Raw genomic sequence first — 19,869 nt, 5'->3', positions numbered from 1 at the left:
GTTCACCTTATGTAAGTATTTTCTCCTGTGTAAGTATCTTCTCCTGTGTTCACCTTATGTAAGTATTGGGATTGCAGGCATGTGTTACTGTGCCTCTTTAAATGCAGAGTTTCATTTATTAAAGTAGGCAGATACCTAGGAGTAGCGTGGCTGGGCCATATACTAAGTGTACTAAGTAACGTAAGGGAAACTGCCAGGGGCCTATCATTGTGCACTTAGAAGTCTAGCACTTGGTACTGCAGTTTTTCTTTGTATTGTGACTGTATGGAAATGTAGGGGCACACATACCACAATGTGTACCTAGAGACGAGAGGATGACTTTTAGTAGTCAGTTCTTTCCTGCCACCTTGTTGAGACAGGATCTCTTCTTGTTTCTGGCCTTGAAGCTTCAATAATTCTTTTATCTCTGCTTCCCATCTTGCCACAGGAATGCTGGGATTTAGGGTGTCTGGGAGAGAACTTGGGTTATCAGGCTTGCCTGGCAAGTACCTCTACCCACTGAGCCATCTTACTGGCCCTCCGAGTTTGTTTATAATTTTGGCCTTTCTAATAAACATGCAGGGCTGTCTCACTGTAGTTTTAATTTGTATTTCTCTGATCAAAAGTAATACTGAGCATCAATTCATGTCTTTATTGGACATTCATATGGCTTTGGGTAACCTGCAACATTTTAAAACCAATTAAGGAGCTGGAGAGATGAGCTCATGAAGTGCCAGAACTCATGTGAAGAGAAGTAGTGTGGTATATCTGCAATCTTGGCACTGGGATTGATTGTGGGTTTCTTATTTAAGAGGTCTCAAGTTGCACAGGGTGGTCTCAAACCCCTTATGTTGCCAAGGGTGATCTTGAACTCCTGGTCCTCCTGCCTCTACCTCTTGAGTATTAGGGTTACAGGCATATGAATAGAACCCAGGGCTTAGTGTGGGTCTACATCACCAACCCTGAAAACCAATTCATAAGTTAGCAACATTTAAACATTAGCGTTCAAACTGAAGTCTGACTGTGCTTGACCATTTGAAAGATGTCATCTCTTGACCAACTTGGAGTCAGTGAGTTCCAGCTGTTGAGATCCACTTGGCTTTGGATCTTTGGCTCCTGTGTCTGGCAGACTACTTACACTAATGCTGTCAGGTAGATAACTCCTGTCAGAAAGGTAGCTCTCTTTCTGGGGTATACTACATGGACTACTGCCTGTGTGCAAGAGTATTTCTCTAAGAACAACATGTATCGATAACAGGAATTTACCTTTCTAAATTTAAATTGAGTTTTAGATTCTGCCTAAAGGAAGTAAAGAGAAAATGAAAATAGGCCATCGTGTTCTCCATTGAGAGCCGCTGTTAACACGCAGCAGTGTATATACTTTCAAATTTAGTATATTATAAAAATGAAAGAATGGAGCCGGGCGGTGGTGGCGCACGCCTTTAATCCCAGCACTTGGGAGGCAGAGGCAGGCGGATCTTTGTGAGTTCGAGGCCAGACTGGGCTACCAAGTGAGTCCCAGGAAAGGCGCAAAGCTACACAGAGAAACCCTGTCTCGAAAAACCAAAAAAAAAAAAAAAAAAAAAAAATGAAAGAATGGTATTTCATAGCTTCAAAAAAAATCAGTGTGCTATGATTGTCCATGCCAATGACAAGGCTTGACATCAGTTTGATTTACTTGTTGCTGGGGAGGTTGTGGGAGGTTGCCATGACACACACGGAGGTCAGAGGACAACTTGCTGAAACCAGGTCTTTTCTTCCACTTCATGGGTCCGAGGAATCAAAATGAGGTCATGAGGCTTGGCAACAAATCGCCTTTAGCCACTGAGTCACTTGCTGGTCCTGATCACAGTTCTTATATGTGTAGTAATACTGTACTTGAACCACTTAGGGTAGTGAGCATTTATGTTGATTCCATTCTTAACTGTAAACAGTATTATGATAAACATTCTATGTACACCTATATATATCTGAAATGCAGCTGTAAGAAAAAAGAATAAACAACTTGGTTTATATTAAGTGGCTTCCAAGAAGTTTATCCAACTTTGTATTCACAGGATGATCTGCCCCAAAGGTCAGAACAAACTGGTGCTGTTTCTGGTCTTGTCTGACTGTGTACATCAGCTGCTGGGGCCCCACTGATGGCAGTGTTCTCCTCTGTAAGAGTGCAGCACCTTGCCCTGCTCAGTCACTCCCCAGAACAAAGAAAAAAAAAGTCTGCCTACTGCTGGACAAGGTTTTTTACTTTCACAGTTGCTGGGTCATTAAGGATAAGAAGTCTGTCTTTTTCCCCCTCTTCTGTGTGTGCAGATTAGGGATTGAATCCAGGGTCTCATACATAAGCATTTGCTTTCCTGCAGCCTTCTCTCAAGTTCTTTATCTGTAACTACCCCATTTTATTTTTAGTGGTAAGCCAGACTCCCCACCCCAAAAGCCCTTATTTTTCTTTATGTACTACTCTTTACACAGTTTAATAGAAACTATTCAAATAAAAACTCTTCATCCTTGCATATTGATGCATATGCTGGTTCTGCGGAAAGCATGAGCTGCTGGCACAAAGCCCTAGCCTGGTATAGCCAGGATATAGTGAACCAAAAACTCCTCAGGGGATTCCAGCAGAGGGGACAGCCGACAACTATAAATGTGACTGGAACTATAAGTGGGCAGGAGCTGTCTGCAAGGCAGCTGAGATAGTCAGCAAGCCAAAGATTCTGAAGGGCCCTGGCAATAGTTCTTAAAAGGGCTGAGTAGGCTCCCTGGGCTCAGGCAGACTTACCAAGCTCACTGTTTATGAGCTGTGGCATACAGCTGTTGGTCCAAGGATTTAAAGAATCAGAGGGTAGGAGACTTGGGTCTGTAGGCACGGGCAGCTCATATGGTTTTTATCTACCTGTGTCCTTGGAAGCGAGGTGTTCATGTTAAATGTTCTGGAAATGGTTCCAGGGCCATCTTTACCAGAGCCCGTGTTCAAAAAAACAACAATAGGGGGTTTTATTTTTTTATGCATTCCACCTACTTTCCAATGCTCCTTAGTTAAGACTGTAGCACTGAAGGTTGGCCCTGAAGGAATTATAGAGTCCAGATTTGGTTTGAGTATTTGTTTTAGAATAGTTTACAATCTTCATTCCAAAATTGAATTGATTTCTTTTGTCCTTTTGGGGAGGTGGTGATTTAAGTTCTTTCTAGCATGGTAAGCAGCCCCTCTTCATTTCCTCAGGTAGGCAGTCTGCACAGGCCACAGCTGTGCTCTAAGGGCAGGTTAAAGGGCAGCAAATGTCCTCTCACCTTCTGTTCGGAACACTTTAGGTTCTTTTTTATGGCAAGGGAAAGACTTGAATATCAATTCTTGTGGACTACCATTTTTAGGGACAAAACCCAGCACAGAAATACCTGAGCTAGATGCATCACTGAAGTCCTTCCCTCCAGAGCACCAGTGCCAGCTGCCACATATACCTGCTGCTCCAGGTTCAGGGCAGGCTGCAGAGAAACATGCAATTAGAGGAGGGGGTTAGAGATTTATCTCAGTGGGGTGCTCGTGAGTCCTCAGCTCCAAGGGTTCATCTTCAGAGACAGACAAACAAAGAAAAGCAGCTGTTAATCACACTTAGGAAAGACAGTCCTGGTGATAGGTACCACAGCACAGGTACCTATCATCGTCTACCTGCTGGTCTCGGCATGATGGGCAGTTAGCCACCACAGCGCACTTCTGCCCAGAAGACCCATGTGTGACTCAGGGCTATGATCCAAGGAAGCAGGAACACTGTGTGCCGCCCTGTGTACCCTATGTGCCTATGGAACCCCTGTATGCTGTGAGACAACATTTTAATAAGACTGCATTGTAAGAATGTCATTTTGAACAATGTGCAGTTCTGAGTTTTTCATTAAATAAAATTCCGTAGATAGTTCTATCAACTGTTTGTTTCTACTTTATCCCAGGCACTGGGTGATACAGGGTGGGCATTAGATGAACAGGACAGAGGTCCCATCCTCTGGAACTCTGTAGCCTGCTAAGAGCCAAGTTTATCTCCTACCACATCCACAGGCCTGGCCGTGCTCTGGGAACCTGTAGCCACACTGCTAATCTTGAGAAGAGTGTCCCTGTGCAATAGAAACAGGGACACTCTGTAATAGAGAAAGAAAGTAAACTGCTCTCTGAGGGCATCTCTTGTCCATCAGAAACAGGTCTGTCTGCTAGAAGCAGAGGTTGCTCAGCCTACCTTCTGTCTATGTGGAAGCTGACTTGCTAGTGAGTTGGTGACAGAAAACCAGACTTGAAAGTACCCTCCCTCTCTGCTCCCCAAATAGGGATGGGCACACAATGAGAACTAGTGGATACCCAAAATCAAAATGAGAAAAGGCCAAGGTAGGTGTGGGGTGTGGGTGGGGAGTGGGATGGGAGTATATAGGAGCCCTTAGGATCACATGTTCCGTTTCTACAGTTTCTCTAACAGAAGTCAAACTCTGGTTCTTAGTAACCCTCCATCTCTGCTGTCAGTGCTTTCTGGGACACCTATTAGTTCAGTTCACATGGTGCTGCACCAGTGGGAAAGAGGCCAGCCAGAAGACCATCCCCCAACACTGAACAGCAGCTGAGGGTGGCCAGACTCTTGAATCTGGTGGACTCGTGGACTCAGGTGGTCCTCCTCACCAGCAGAGGAGAGTAAGGCTTTATGCACATAGTAACAGACTTCACCCACCTCTGTGCTCACTAAAAGAAAAGGTCATTAAGAACTACCACCTTCTTCCTGTCTGCCCCCACTCCCTGCCCAGCCCTCTCCTATGGTGGGGTGGGTTACCTCAAGGGCCCTTGAGTTGAGAAACACCTGGTGAGGCCACAATTAACAAAATTACAAGGCTGAGGAAAAGTAAAAACTAAAGCCAAGAAATGACTCAAGAACTTTAAATAGAAAAGACATAGAATTATCCCTATCTGCAAAGAAGGGAACAACTACTTCAGATTAAAAAGACACAGTATTGGTAGACGATACACTTGAACTTGGTAGCAATAACTTGAACTTGGCCATGCCACAGCTTTTAAGGTAGACTAAGCATATGTATCTAGATTTGCATGTCAGAAGTTGCGGGTCAACTTGGGAAATGTTTGGTCTAAGACAGGATTGCTCGAGGCTGTGCTTGCGCTCAGCGGATTCGCCTAGCTGTCTGCTCTGCCACCTCAGTGTGTCTCCTGTTCCTTCTGGGTCCTGGAGGTTCTGATAGTTGCTCACTGGCAGGAAGAGCAGAGCTGAGAAGGTAGCTATGCTGGCAGCAGCGGTTGTGATGGACAGTGTGGTTTCTGTTTTGTTTGTCAGGCCCTGTTCAATGTTCCCAGCATTTCTCGCTCACCACTTCACAGAGGAGGTTCATGGCTTGCACAAGATCACTCAGCTACCACAAAACCAGGCCAGAACTCTGACCTAGATCTGTTTAGATACCAGAGCTTATGGCCTTTGTATAACATCAGGCTGTCTCAACTATCTGAAACACCAAATTACAGATGAGACAAGTCCCTGAAAATAGACTCAGTACTTTGAAGGTGTTTCTACCTAGCCAGTTGGGACCAGCCTTTAAAGTCAGCACAGCGGAGCCTTCATCCGCTGTTCCAGCTCACAGCTCCAGTCTGCACGTTCCTACATGGTGCGGCCCTAACCTGCCTTGCTGGTTTATGTGTACATAGGCAGCACAGACTGAACCAGAGCAGTGCACTTGAAGTGCCCCGACACCACGGCCACTTTGTCTGTTTTGCACTTGGACAGCTCTCTCTCAGCCATTTTGAATCTTTAGGTACCATGCATTGGTCAGCCTATAGATACTGGTTCAGTCAACTACACCTAACTTCCAGGTGTTAACAGATTCTGTCACTTGTTCATGAAGAATAAATCACATTCACTTAGGCTCAGAAATGTCTTTGGGGTCAGGAAGGCCTGACACCTGTGTGGTAGACACAAGTTTTCCAAGATTCTAATTTCAACTTAGACTTTCAGCCCAGCACACTGGCGCAACCCTGTAATTTTAACACTCTGGAGGCTGGGGCAGGAGGATCACAGGTTAGAGAACGGATCCTAAAACCAAAACTGTGACCTTCTGTTCCTGTCAGTAAGTAGTGTGCATTGTTATCTGGGGTGAAAGGCCTGGCTTCCCTTTGAGGTGACCACTGGAAGCTGCACTGCCGTGGGGTGGGTGATGGCTCTGAAGCACCAGGTGAGGGCAGAGGCAGTTCGGCTGCCGGGGCCAAGAGTCTCACCCAGGTGCTTTCCAGAAACAACCAGCACTCGTCCAGTGTGGGCCCTTTTTACTCGGCATGCCTTGTGAAGGGAGGGAGTGGCGCCTGGCAGTTGGTCCACTGCGTGGCGTGTAGTGGCAGGAGCCAGACCCACGAGTCCTTTGGTCCTACTAAAGCAGACAGTGAAAGTGGGGGGTAATATTTTACTGGACCTTGGGTCCCAGGGGTCAGGCTTTGAGAACCCCTGCTCTGTGATGACACTGAAATACAGCTGGGGCTCCCTGTCATTTCTTCGAGATTAGGCAGCTAATTTGAAAGTATGAACCTTGAATTGAAAAGATCACTCAACAGATACTTTTAAAAATGATTTGTGTGTGCGTGCGCGCGCATGCATGCCCGTGTACACACTCCAGCATATGTGAGTGAGGAGGCTCGGAGAACATGGTGGATCGCCTGGGGCTGGTGTTAGAGGTGACAGTGGTGGTGGACCTGACCGTTCACCTGGGTCCTCACCGTGCATTACGCCGTCAAGTTTCTTGTGGACTCAGCACATCAGCACTCACCCCCTGCTGCAGTGGGTCCTTCCCTTGGCTTTCGCCTGCCCCCGGTGGGCCTGGGCTCTGCTGACGCTGCTGGCCGAGGCTGTCAGGTGCCTGAACGGTGATGTACTGGGCCAGGATCCGCACACAGCTGCAGCAATGTTCCAGTGCCTCTTCCTCAGTCTCCCCACTAAACTGTACACGAAACATGCGGCTCTTGTTCTGTGTGAAAACCAGATGTCATCACTGAGTGGGGTTTGCTGTGGGGTCTTCTGGTGAACACTCTCTCGCTTGTTGGGGCTAGTACAGAGAAGCCAGGAACTTGTTTCGGTGCCTTTTTAGAAGCCTTTCCTCGTGGGCATGCATTTCTCTCAGGCAACACTAGCAAACACGATGGTCTACTGAGTGAGTGGTAGGTTGGTGTTTGGTCTTGCTTTCAATACAGATTTTACAGCTGATATTTTTAAATTTTTAATAGATTTTTAGGTTAGCATACAAAATAGCAAGTTTCACAGCATCTAATTCCTTAAATAGAAAAATCTGAAAACAATATACGACAGTCCTGGTTCAACAAAATGTTTCTGAATGGAAAGGGAAGAGCAGGCCAGGCTGGGGATTGGTTCTGAGAGTAACATGCTTGCTGTGCAGACATGAGGACCTGCATGGGATCCCCAGCGTCCAGGTAAAAGCCAGGCACTGCAGTTGCCTGTGATCCCTGCACTGGGGAATGGAGGAGGGAGACCCCAGGGTCTCGGGGGCCAGACAGCCTCGCTGAAACAGTGAGAACCTGCCTCAAAAACTACGGTGGAGAGGGACTGAGAAGACTGAGCTCTGACCTCAGGGAACAGCCTACATACATGAACGCTTATGCAGGAGGGAAAGGAGAGGAAGCAGGCTGCCATATGAAATGAGGTCGGGAACTTCCATGTCCCGGGGAGACGATCCCTCATTAAGTATCCCTAGACACCTGACTGTTACACCTTTAGTTCCTCTAGGAGTTGGCATCCTTGGGCAAATGACAAATGTGGGACAGGACAACTACAGACAACTCCCCTCTCCCAAACCCAGATGTGGCAGTTCAGAGTTACTTGATTGTAAGCTTAAAGACAGGCCTGGGCGGTAATAACATCAAACCACTAGGAACAGTTCCCTTCTTCTAGGCTGGTATTCTGTCTAGATGAGTCAACCTATACAAAGCCACCCAAGCGACAGCAAATGCATTTGTTCAGGTTTTTCCCATAAAGAAAGCAGGTGCTGAGATGAGCATGCAGACCACCCACCCTTTTTACTCTATGGAAATATGTAAACCACATATGTTAGTGTGAAAACATTTCTGACCTTAGCAAATTCTAGAAGTTCCTATAAGCAAGTTGTTGCTTTCCCCCAGATCAGTTTATTCTGTTTAAATAAACCTCATCAAAAACAGAGCCATAGTCTTGGACTCTAGGGAGTGTGTAGCATGTCCCACCCCCTCACCACCCTGCTTCTCTTCGCATTTCCATTTACTCTCCTTTCTGAGTGTGAGTTAATTGTTATCACTCCCTGGGACAGTCTTGTGTATCCGGATCTGTTAGAAGACATCTTAGAGCTCTCCTATATAAAATATAATATATAGGTTGTATTTTGTGCATATTTTTAAGCTGCAGTGCTGTAGCCTAATTTTATATTCAATAGGTGTATAAAAATAGAAGCATAGCTCATTACTTCTAAAAGCCGAAGCGTATCCCTTTATTCAACTGGCCTCCTACTGACAGATATTCAGGTTGCCCCAGCCTTTCCCCTATCACAAACCACACAGAGAGCTTTATAAACTCTGAAAGCATCTTTGAATTAAAAATGCCTAAATGCAGACTTGCCCATGTGCCCACTCCCTGTGCACTCCAGCACTGGCATGTTTATTCATTTGCATCACACACACTAAGTGAACAGATTTTCAAATGTGCATTTCTCTGGTTACAATTGAGCTTGAAGAGTTTTCTTAACTTTCCTAGTTGATTTGTATTTTTCTTTTGTGTGTGCTTACTACTGCCTTTGGCCTTTGAGTCTTTTGGGTGAATAATTTCTAAATTATCAAGTCATTAAGAGCGGCCTTCCCTGAGAAAAGGGATGGCATGTTAGCCACCTGGTTTCTCATGTGGTTGTTTTGAACTCATCCTACCCCAGGTGCTGTAGGAAGATATCTGTGCACTCCTTTACCCCTAAGAGTCACACGCACCAAAACCCAGGACTCGAACTGCTGAAAAGCTGCAGCGCAGACACATTAAGTGACCAGGCACGGACACCGTCGGCAGCTGTGCCTTTCTCTGAAGGAGCACGTGCAGGAACCGGTTTAGACAGCCAGGGCTCACTTAGAGGAAGGCCTTATGTCTGACGTCTGCGGCTGTCTTCCCCATCTACATCTACGAAACCCTCAGGAGGAGCCTGAGCTTACTGTCTGGAGCCAGAAATGTACCTCGTGCATGCAGCCCCAAGCTAACGGCAGCACACAGTGGAGAGACAGAAAAGAAGACAGACACAGCCATCTTAATCTCCGTCCTCACCACCAGTGGGCCAGCCAGAAGGTGCGCTGGGAGCGAACTCTTCATCTATTAAAAGAAAGATCTTACTAGGAACAAAAACATCCTTGTTTGTATGTATACATATTTGCATGCATGCGTGCGCGCATGTGCCCACAGAGGTCAGAAGAGATTGTGTCAGATCTCCTGGAGCTGCATGCAGCTACAGGCAGTTGTTAGTGAGTGGCCTGGTGTGGGTGCTGGGAACAGAACTCTGGCCCTCTTCAAGAGCACTAAGTTCTATCTGCTGAGCCATCTCTCCAGCTCCAAGGAAAACATTTTTAAGTTCACAAGCTGTCAAGACTATCTCTGCTGTTAGCCACCTAAGGTATTACAATATTTTAAGAGGTGGTTCTGATGTTAAGCAGGTTATTTCAAGTTAATCTCCAGGAAACCCCACCTTCCACAGACCCCTTGAGGACAGAGGAAATGAGGCTGAATGCTGGCCTCTGCGCTGTCTCCACACACAGCGAAGCAGGGGAATTTCTTCCCGGGAGGCTCAGCAAGTGCCCACAAGCCATTCTACAGCAGTTACTGTCCTCCGGCCCAGGTGATACCCCAGTGCCACTCGGAGCCAGGGAGGCCTCAGAGGGCTCACACACCCATTGTACTTCCTGTGAGGTCCTAAGGAATGTAATGCCACTGTCAAGACTTCACCAAGACTCAGTTGAATCTCTGTACTGTCGAAAGGTTCAGGTATACAGAAAAAAGCCTCCATGCTGAGGGTCAAACCGGGTCTTGAAGCCCAAGAGGACAGACAATAACCCAGGAGTATGAGAAGTCAGGCCTTTAGGAGGTCATTAGCTTGCGGAGGGTCGTGGGGAGAGGCTAGACACATGCTTGCACCCTAGTTCTTGCTGTGACGTGCCCTGTACCACTTTGAGACCATGTCAGCAAGAAAGCCCTCACCAGATGCCAGTCTCGTGAGCCTCCAAGACTGCGGGCTATGTAAACCTTTTTTCTTTATAAAGTAACCTAGCCTGTTATTGCATTATAGCAATAGAAAATTGACTAATACAGTCAGAGAACAAGTTTCAGTGTATTTGCTTTGGAACCAATAGGTAATCCTCAAAGCCCAGGTCGGACAAAGTCAACAGACTTGCTTTAGTGAGTTACTAGGATGGGAAACGAAGCCAACACTGGTTTAGATTTACTCCTTTCATCCAAAGTGCCCTTCAGACAGGGGTTAAGTGTCTGCTGGTAGCCAACTGGCCATTATTCTGACGAGTGATCAGAACTGTTGAAAGGAACGAGACCCACCTCACAAGCCTATTTTAGTCTGTGTATTCTGCCTGAAGAGAGAAAAATACGATGTTTACTATCTGAAGAATCTAAATGATGTTAGATTTCTGCTACAGGACTGCAAACTTTACCTCAATTTGTTAATTTAAACAGTAGTGTATGTTGCTTAGTACTTAGGAATTAAAAGTGATCCAAAGCCAGAAGCCAGCTAAGACAGAAGGCAGAGGCCGACAGCTGTTATGTGGCATTAAGGCAGCAGAGAGGAAAAAAGAAACATCGTTTTGCTAAGTGTCAAAAAGTATTTGGTGAGGCCTGCAAGATGGCCTAGTGTGAAGGCACTTGCTGCTAATGCTGATGGCCTGAGTTCTAGCCCTGGGACCCACATGGTGGGAGGAGAAACTCAACTCCCCAAAGTTGTCCTCTGACCAGGCACTCCCGTGCCTCTTGCCACTCAAACAATAAACTGTTTTTAAAAAGCACTTGATGGAATGTATTGTGCAATCCTGATAAAGGTCTTAGTAAATAAACTACAACTGAGCAATACTTCCTTGAGGTAGCGAAGACCTGAACAGCTGCTAGAGGTGCATTTACCATCTCAACACCACAACCCGTGCAGTCATGGGGAGGCCAGGGTGCCAGGGCTCAGTACGGACACAAGTGAGTTTCCTGTGGCTCTGACAAGTACTTGACGGAAAGCAGCTGGGGAACAGGAGGGTTTGCACTGGCTCAGGGGTTTTTTTTTTTGTTTTTGTTTTTTTTTTTTACTTTATTTTATTTTACAATACCATTCAGTTCTACATATCAGCCACGGGTTCCCCTATTCTCCCCCTCCCACCCCTTCCCCTTACCTCCAGCCTACCCTCCATTCCCACCTCCTCCAGGGCAAATCCTCCCCCGAGGACTGCGATCAACCTGGTAGACTCAGTCCAGGCAGGTCCAGTGGCTCAGGGTTTTATGGGGTTCAGCTCCTCGTGGAGTGGAAGCGGTAGGCAGGCTGACAGGGCGGGTCACATGCCCTCTGCAGCCAGAGATGAATGCTCTGTTCAGACTTCCCTCCTTCGCCTCCACTTTATTCAGGCTGGGTGCCCATGCCACAGCCAGGGTAGGTCTTGTCTCCATACTGAAACCTCTCGGAGACACTTGCAAAGACATGCTTAGCCGTGTTTCTCCTGGGTGATTCTAAAAAGCCAAACTCTTTCTTTTTCACTTCACAAACAGCAGATTAACCATCAAAGGTGAGGAAAGTATGACAAAATGTGAACCGCTGGAAATAAATAATCATTGTTTGCTGATGATAAAATCACTTTCTTAGAAACCTAAAATATTATCACGTTATTGTTAATAAAAGTTTAGTAAGGAAGTTCAATTTAAATTGACTCAGGGCAGGCCATGCCACTCAGAACAGCTGCAGGGCACACCAGCCAGAAAAAGACCACACCAGCCAGAAGAACAGATAGGCAAACTCAGGCAGAGACTCCCTACTGGACCAGAAACCATACCAGCTGCCAGAACTCCAGATAAGTGGCTCACTCGAGGACCTCCTCCACTCTATCAGTGCCCCCCAACACTATTCCTAGTCCCCACCCCCTCATCACTGTGTCCCACCCCCTAAGCTGGGCAGTGACCCCCCCCCCCCCCGCCCCGTTGGACCAAAGGCCATGCTAACCACCAGAAGTGCTGCCCCCAACTCAGATGGAGACTCTGCTGGACCAGAGGTCACACTGGCTTCCAGAATTCCAGGCCACAAAGACAGAAGACCAAAGAGGAAACAGAAACCAAGAAAGAAAACACCCATCCAACAAAGACAACTCAGAAATTGACACCTAGATCTATACTTCCCCCATACTTAGATGCCTAGACACCAGTGTAAAAACTCAAATCAACAAGAGCCAGAGCAATGTCACCACCAGAGCCCAGCTATCCTACAACAAGCCCTGAATATTCCAACACAGCTGAAACACAAGAAAATTACCTTAAAACCAACTTTATGAAGATGGTAGAGGTCCTTGTCTTAGTTGGAGTTTCTATTTCTGTAAAGAGACACCATGACCATGGCAACTCTTATAAAGGAAAACATTTGTGTGTCTTACAGTTTCAGAGGTTTAGTCCATTATCATCATGGCAGGATATGGCAGTATGTAGGTAGACATGATGCTGGAGAAGAAGTTGAGTACTATATCTTGATTTGCAGGCAACAGGAAGTGAACTGTGCCACACTGAGCATAGCTTGAGCATAGGGAACCTCAAAGCCTATCCCCACAGTGACACACTTCCTCCAACAAGGCCACACCTCCTAATGGTGCCACTCCCTATGAGCTTATGGGGATCAATTATATTCGAACTACCACAGTCCTTAAAGAGGAAATGAATAAATCTCTTAAGGAACTTGAGGAAAAGACAAAAAAAATTGGAGAAATGAATAAATGCTTTAAAGCCAAGAAAAAAGCAAACAAGTAGTTGAAGGAATGAATAAAACTGTTGAAGACCTTAAAATGGAAATAGAAGCAATAAAGAAACAGAAACTGGCCGGGCGGTGGTGGCGCACGCCTTTAATCCCAGCACTCGGGAGGCAGAGCCAGGCGGATCTCTGTGAGTTCGAGGCCAGCCTGGGCTACCAAGTGAGTCCCAGGAAAGGCACAAAGCTACACAGAGAAACCCTGTCTTGAAAAACCAAAAAAAAAAAAAAAAAAGAAAGAAAGAAAGAAAAAGAAACAGAAACTGAGGGAATTCTGGAAATAGAAAATCTAGGTAAGAAACTAATCTAGGAAACTACAGATGCCGCATCCCCAGCAGAATACAAGAGATGGAAGAGAGAATCTCAGGTGCTGAAGACACAATAAAGGAAATAGATAACATCAGTCAAGGAAAATGTTAAATCTAAAAATTCCTGACATAAACATCCAGGAAATCTGAGGTACTATGAAAAGACCAAACCTAAGAATAATAGGAATAGAAGAAGAATCCCAGCTCAAAGGCCCAGGAAATATTTTTAACAAAATCATAGAAGAAAATTTTCCTAACCTAAAGAAGGACATGTGTATAAAGGTACAAGAAGCTTACAGAACACCAAATATATAGGACCAGAAAAGAAACTCCCGTCACCACATAATAATCAAAACTCTAGACATACAGAACAAAGAAAGAATATTAAAAGGTGCAAAGGAAAAAGGTCAAGTAATATATAATGGCAGATATATGAGAATTACACCCGGCTAATCAAACCGAGACTCTAAAATCCAGAAGGTCCTGGACAGATGCCCTGCAAACTCTTAAGAAACCACGGATACCAGCACAGACGATTATACCCAGCAAAACTTTCAGTCACCATAGATGAAGAAAACAAGAGATTCCATGACAAAGTCAAATTTAAACACTATCTATCCACAAACCCAGCCCTACAGAAGGTACTAGAAGAAAAACTCCAGCCCAAGGAGGTTAAAGGTTAACTACACTTATGAAAACACAGGTGTTTTGCTCACACCAGCAAAAACAAAAGTACATGCGTGTGAGCACACACACATGCACGCACACACACATGCACGCACACACACATGCTACAACCATCACCAAGATATCAGAAACTAACAATCATTGGTTATTAATATCAATAATCTCTCAATATCAATGGACTCAATTCCCTAATAAAAAACACAGGCTAACAGAATGGATGCAAAAATAGGAGTCCATCTTTCTGCTGTATATAGAAACATACCTCAACATCAAAGATAGACATTAGCTCAGAGTGAAGCATTAGAATAAGATTTTCCAGGCAAATGGACTCAAGAAGCAAACTGGTGTAGTTATTCTAAAATCTAACAAAACAGACTTCAAACCAAAATTAATGGGAAGGATACTTCATACTCAAAGGAATAATCCACCAAGATGACATTTCAATTCTTAAAAATCTATGCCCCAAATGCAAAGCACCCACATTTGTAAAAGAAACATTACTAAAGCTTAAATTACACATCGACCCTCACATATTAATAGTAGGAAACTCAATACCCCACTCTCACCAATGGACAGGCCATCCAGACAAAAACTAAAGAGAGAAATCCTGGAGCTAACATGTTATGAACCAAATGGACCTCACAGATATCTACAAACATTTCAACCAAACACAAAAGAATATACTTTTCAGGGACTCATAGAACTTCCTCCAAAACTGACTAGTATACAAGAAAGTTGAAATAACCCCCTGTATCCTATCAGACCACCATGGATTAAAGCTGGATTTCAACAACAACAGAAAGCCTACAAACTCATGGAAACTGAACAACTCTCTACTGAATGACTACTGGGTCAAGACAGAAATAAAGAAATTAAAGACTTCCTAGAATTCAATGAAAATGAATGCACAACATACCCAAACTTGTGGGACACATGAAAGCAGTGCTAAGAGGAAAGTTCATAGCACTAAGAGCCTATATAAAGAAATTGGATAGATTTATATTAGCAACTTAACACCACACCTAAAAGCTCTAGAAGAAAAAGAAGCAAACACACTTAAGAGTAGACAGCAAAAAATGATCAAACTGAAGGCTGAAAATCAATAAAATAGAAACAAAGAGAACAATACAAAGAATCAATGAAATAAAGAGTTGGTTCTTTGAGAAAAATCAACAAGATAGACAAACAACGCTTATCCAAACTATCTAAAAGACAGAGAGAATATTCAAATAAACAAAATCAGAAATGAAAAGGAGGACATAACAATAGACAATGGGACAACTGAGTAAAGTCAAAGGCCAGGTGGTTTTAGCACAGAATTCTACCAGACTTTGAAAGAGCTAATCCTCAAATTATTACACAAAATAGAAACAGAAAAAAAACATTGCCAAATTCATTTTATAAGGCCACAGTCACTCTGATACCCAAACCACACAAAGATTCAACAGAGAAAAGAGAATTAGAAACCAATTTCACTCATGAACATTGATGCTAAAATACTCAGAACTGAATCCAGGAACACATTCATCAAAAATATCATCCACCATGATCAAGTAGGCTTCATCCCATAGATGAAGGGATAGTTCAACATATGAAAATCTATTGGTGTAATCCACCATATAAACAAACTAAAAGGAAAAAAAAGGCACATGATCATCTCATTAGATGCTGAAAAGGCCTTTGAAAAAAATCCAACACTCTTTCATGATAAAAGTCTTGGTGAGCTCTGGGATACAAGGAACATACCTAAACACAAAAAAAGGCCATTTACAGCATGCTGACAGCCAACATCAAATTAAATGGAGAGAAACTCAAAGCAATTCCACTAAAGTCAGGAATAAGACAAGGCTGTCCATTCTCTCTATACCTATTCAATATAATACTTGAAGTTCAGCCAGAGCAATAAGACAACTAAAGGAGATCAGGGGATACAAATTAGAAAGGAACAATTCAAAGTATCATTATTTACAGATGATATGATAGTATACATAAATGATCCCAAAAATTCTACTAGAGAACTCCTACAGCTGATAAATGCCTTCAGTGAAGTAGCTGGATATACTATGAACTAAAAAAAAAAAAAATCAGGAGCCCTCCTATATACAGAAGAAAAATGGGCCAAGAAAGAAATCAGGGAACAACACTCTTTATAATAGCCACAAATAATATAAAATATCTTGGGGTAACCCTAACCATGCAAGTGAAAGACTTGTATGACAATAACTTCAAGTCTTTGAAGAAAGAATTGAAGAAGATATCTCCCATGCTCATGGATTGGTAGGATTAACATAGTAAAAATGGCAATCTTACCAAAAGCAATCTATAGATTCAATGCAACCCTCATCAAAATTCCAACACAATTTTTTACAGAACTTGAAAGGACAATACTCAACTTCATATGAAAAAAAATCCAGGATAGCTAAAACAATCCTGTACAATAAAAGAACTTCCAGAGGTATCACCATCCCTGATTTCAGGCTGTAATACAGAGCTACAGTAATAAAAGCCACATGGTATTAGCATGAAAACAGACAGGTTGATCAATGGAATTGAATAGAAGGCCCAAACATAAATCCATATACCTATGGGCACCTGATTTTTGATAACGAAGCTCGAAATATAGAATGGAAAAAAGAAAGCATCTTCAACAAATGGTACTAGTCTAACTGGATGTCTGAATGTAGAAGAATGCAAATAGATCCATATTTATCACCCTACACAAAACTCAAGTCCAAGTAGATCAAAGTCCTCAACAAAAAAACAAGATACACTAACTGAATCTGATAGAAGAGAAAGTGGAGAATAGCCTTGAATGCATTGGCACAGGAGATGACTTTCTCAACAGAACACTGATAGTGCAGGCACTAAGATCGACAATAAATGGGGCCTCATGAATCTGAAAATCTTCTGTAAGGCAAAAGACACTGTCAATAGGACAAAACATCAGCCTACAGAATGGGAAAAGACCTTCTCCAACCCCACATTGGACAGAGGGCCAATATCCAAAATATATAAAGAACTCAAGAAACTAGACATCAACAAACCAAATAATCTAATTTAAAAATGGGGTAGGGATCTAAAGAGAGGATTCTCAATAAAGGAAACCAAAATGGCTGAGAAACACTTAAATGTTCAACATCCTTAGCCATCAGGGAAATGCAAATCAAAATGATTTTGAGAGACCATCTTACACCTGTCAAAATGGCTAAGAGCAAAAACACAAGTGACAGCTCATGCTGGAGAGTTTGTGAAGCAAGGGGAACACTTGTACAGCCACTTTGGAAATCAATATGGCAGTTTTTCAGAAAACTGGGAATCAATCTATCTCAAGAACCAGCTATCCCACTCCTGGACATATACCCAAAGGATGCTCCATCCTACCACAGGACACTTATTTAACTATGTTCATAGCATCTTTATTCATTATAGCCAGAAACTAGAAACAACCTAGATGTCCCTCAACAGAAGAATGGATAAAGAAAATGTGGTACATTTACACAATGGAGTATTACTTGGTTGTTAAAAACAAAAATGACATCATGAAATTTGCAGGCAAATGGATGGAACTAGAAAACAATTATCCTGAGTGAGGCAACCCAGACCCAGAAAGACAAATGTGGCATGTACTCACTTTTAAAAGATAATCATGTGACAATCCACAGACCTAGACAGGCTAAGTAACAAGGAGGGCTCAAGTGAGGGACACATGGATCTCCCAGAAAAAGGGAAGTAGAATAGATTTTGTGGATGGACTGGGGGCCAGTGGGGATGGGAACAGGAAAGATCAGGTGGGCAGGGAGGAATGAAGGGAGAGAGTACCAGGAGAGACAAAAAGAATTGGGAGACATTTGGGGATGAGGTAGAAAGCTAGTGGAATTGATGGAAACTCCTTGGAATTGATGAGGAACTGACACTAGTGAAGACTCCTAGTAATGGGGAACATGGAGTCTGAACCAGCTATCTTCTGTAACCAGGCAAGACTTCCAGCAGTGGGACTGGGACACCAACCCAGCCACAAAACTGTCGACCTTCAATTGTCCTGCCTGCAAGATGTGTTGGAGTAAAGGTGGAACAGAGCTTGTGGGAGGGGCCATCCAATGACTGGTCCAACTTGAGACCCATGCCATAAGAAGGAGCCTACACCTGACACTGACCAGAGGCTGGGTAGCTCAAAGACCTAGGATAGAATCAAACACAAATGCCAAACAAAAGTCAATGAAATGATTCCTAATGATATTGTCCCCATAGACTGGAGCCTAGCATAACTGTCATCAGAGAAGCTCTATCCCATAACTGACAGGAGCAGATGCAGAGACCCACAGCCAAACAAGAGGCAGAGCTAGAGGAATACCACACAAGAGAGGGAGGAAGGGCTGTAGGAGCCAGAGAGGTCAAGAACACCCTAAGAACATGGCCCACAGAATCAACTAAGCAGGACTCATAGGGGCTCACAGAGACTGAAGTGACAATTAGGGAGCCTCTATGGGTCTGAGCCAGGTCCTCTGCATATATGTCATGGTTGTGTAGCCTGGTGTTCTTGTGGGACTCCTAACTGTGGGAGTGGAGGTGTCTCTGACTCTTGCCTGCTCTTGGGACCCTTTTCCTCCTACTAGGCTGCATCTTCTAGCCTTGATATGAGGGTTTGTGTCTAGTCTTTTTTAAATGTTATACCATGTTTGGTTGATATCCCTGTAAGGTCTGCTCTTTTCTGAAGGGAAATAGAGGAGGAGTAGATCTGGGAAAGAGGGGAGTAAGGGAGAGAGACTGGGAGGAGAGGAGGGAAGGGAAGCTACAGTTGGGATGTAATACACGAGAGAATAATAAATAATTTAAAAAATAAACTGACTCAGACAAAATCAAGAAGCTGGAAATATGTTGTGGATAAAGAATATCATATATAGGCCGGGCGGTGGTGGCGCACGCCTTTAATCCCAGCACTCGGGAGGCAGAGCCAGGCGGATCTCTGTGAGTTCGAGGCCAGCCTGGGCTACCAAGTGGGCTCCAGGAAAGGCGCAAAACTACGCAGAGAAACCCTGTCTCGAAAAACCAAAAAAAAAAAAAAAAAAAAGAATATCATATATATAACAGCAAGCAAAAGACACACTTGTTGGAGCTGGGCTGGATCTGCTGACCTCTGCATTGTGTCCCCTTGTGGTCCTGGATACCAGTTCTTATAGGGAGTTGTTATAGTAGTCAATACTACCTGTGAACTGCTCATGTAGGCCTTCTTGTTACTACACTGTAACGGGTTAAATGTCAGGGCTACAGCCATCTTGAGACACGATGAGCATAAATGGCATCTGAGACCAACAACTGTCCTGTGACAGGGGAGTATCTGTGGACCCAATGTATGGAGAAATCCCATACCATTGCAGGTTGTTGCCCACACTCGGGGCAGAAAGAACCGACAAGTTAGAGGTCACTGAAAATCCCTATTAGGTTTACAGACCCCCTGCTCTGTGAAGCTCTTTGAGGCCCATGCTCCAAGCTAAGATCTGTCCACTGGATGCTCTTGAGCTCTCCTTTAATTCCAAAGGTTTGTGAGTTACTTAAACATGTGCACCTTCCCCTAAACTTCACTATTATATGCTCAGTGGATGTTAACAAACTGCTTTTGATGGTTATTTTTAAGAGGCATCATCTAGGTGATGGGTTTGCATGAATCTTTCATGAGGATCACCCCTCATGTTTAACACAGCTAGCAAACAAATAAAAAGGAATTTTAATTTTTAAAGATTGACTTGCATTATTTATTTATTGTATATGTGTGTGGGTGCCCACAGAGGTTAGAAGAGAGAATAAGATCCCCCGGAGCTGAGTTACAGGGGGCTATGATCTGTCTAAGGTGCCATCCCATGGGGGTCAGAGCGTAGCTTATGGGTGT

General features: G+C 44.0%; 1 protein-coding gene across 1 annotated transcript in view; it reads right to left on the bottom strand.

Annotated features, from left to right (window-relative positions):
- Window positions 1-19,869, bottom strand: part of Rec114 (REC114 meiotic recombination protein) — a 110,018-nt gene that overhangs the window by 1,798 nt on the left and 88,351 nt on the right. Inside the window, exons 4-5 of the mRNA XM_028892495.2 lie at window positions 6,763-6,960; window positions 3,370-3,456 (exon numbers count right to left, since the gene is read on the bottom strand). Of these exons, the coding sequence (XP_028748328.1) occupies window positions 3,370-3,456; window positions 6,763-6,960 (285 nt within the window). The remainder of the gene's footprint in view (window positions 1-3,369; window positions 3,457-6,762; window positions 6,961-19,869) is intronic.

This window comes from Peromyscus leucopus, chromosome 7 (assembly GCF_004664715.2).
Source record: "Peromyscus leucopus breed LL Stock chromosome 7, UCI_PerLeu_2.1, whole genome shotgun sequence".
Taxonomy (NCBI): Eukaryota; Metazoa; Chordata; class Mammalia; order Rodentia; family Cricetidae; genus Peromyscus; species Peromyscus leucopus.
This window is presented reverse-complemented; position numbering and strand designations above follow the sequence as displayed.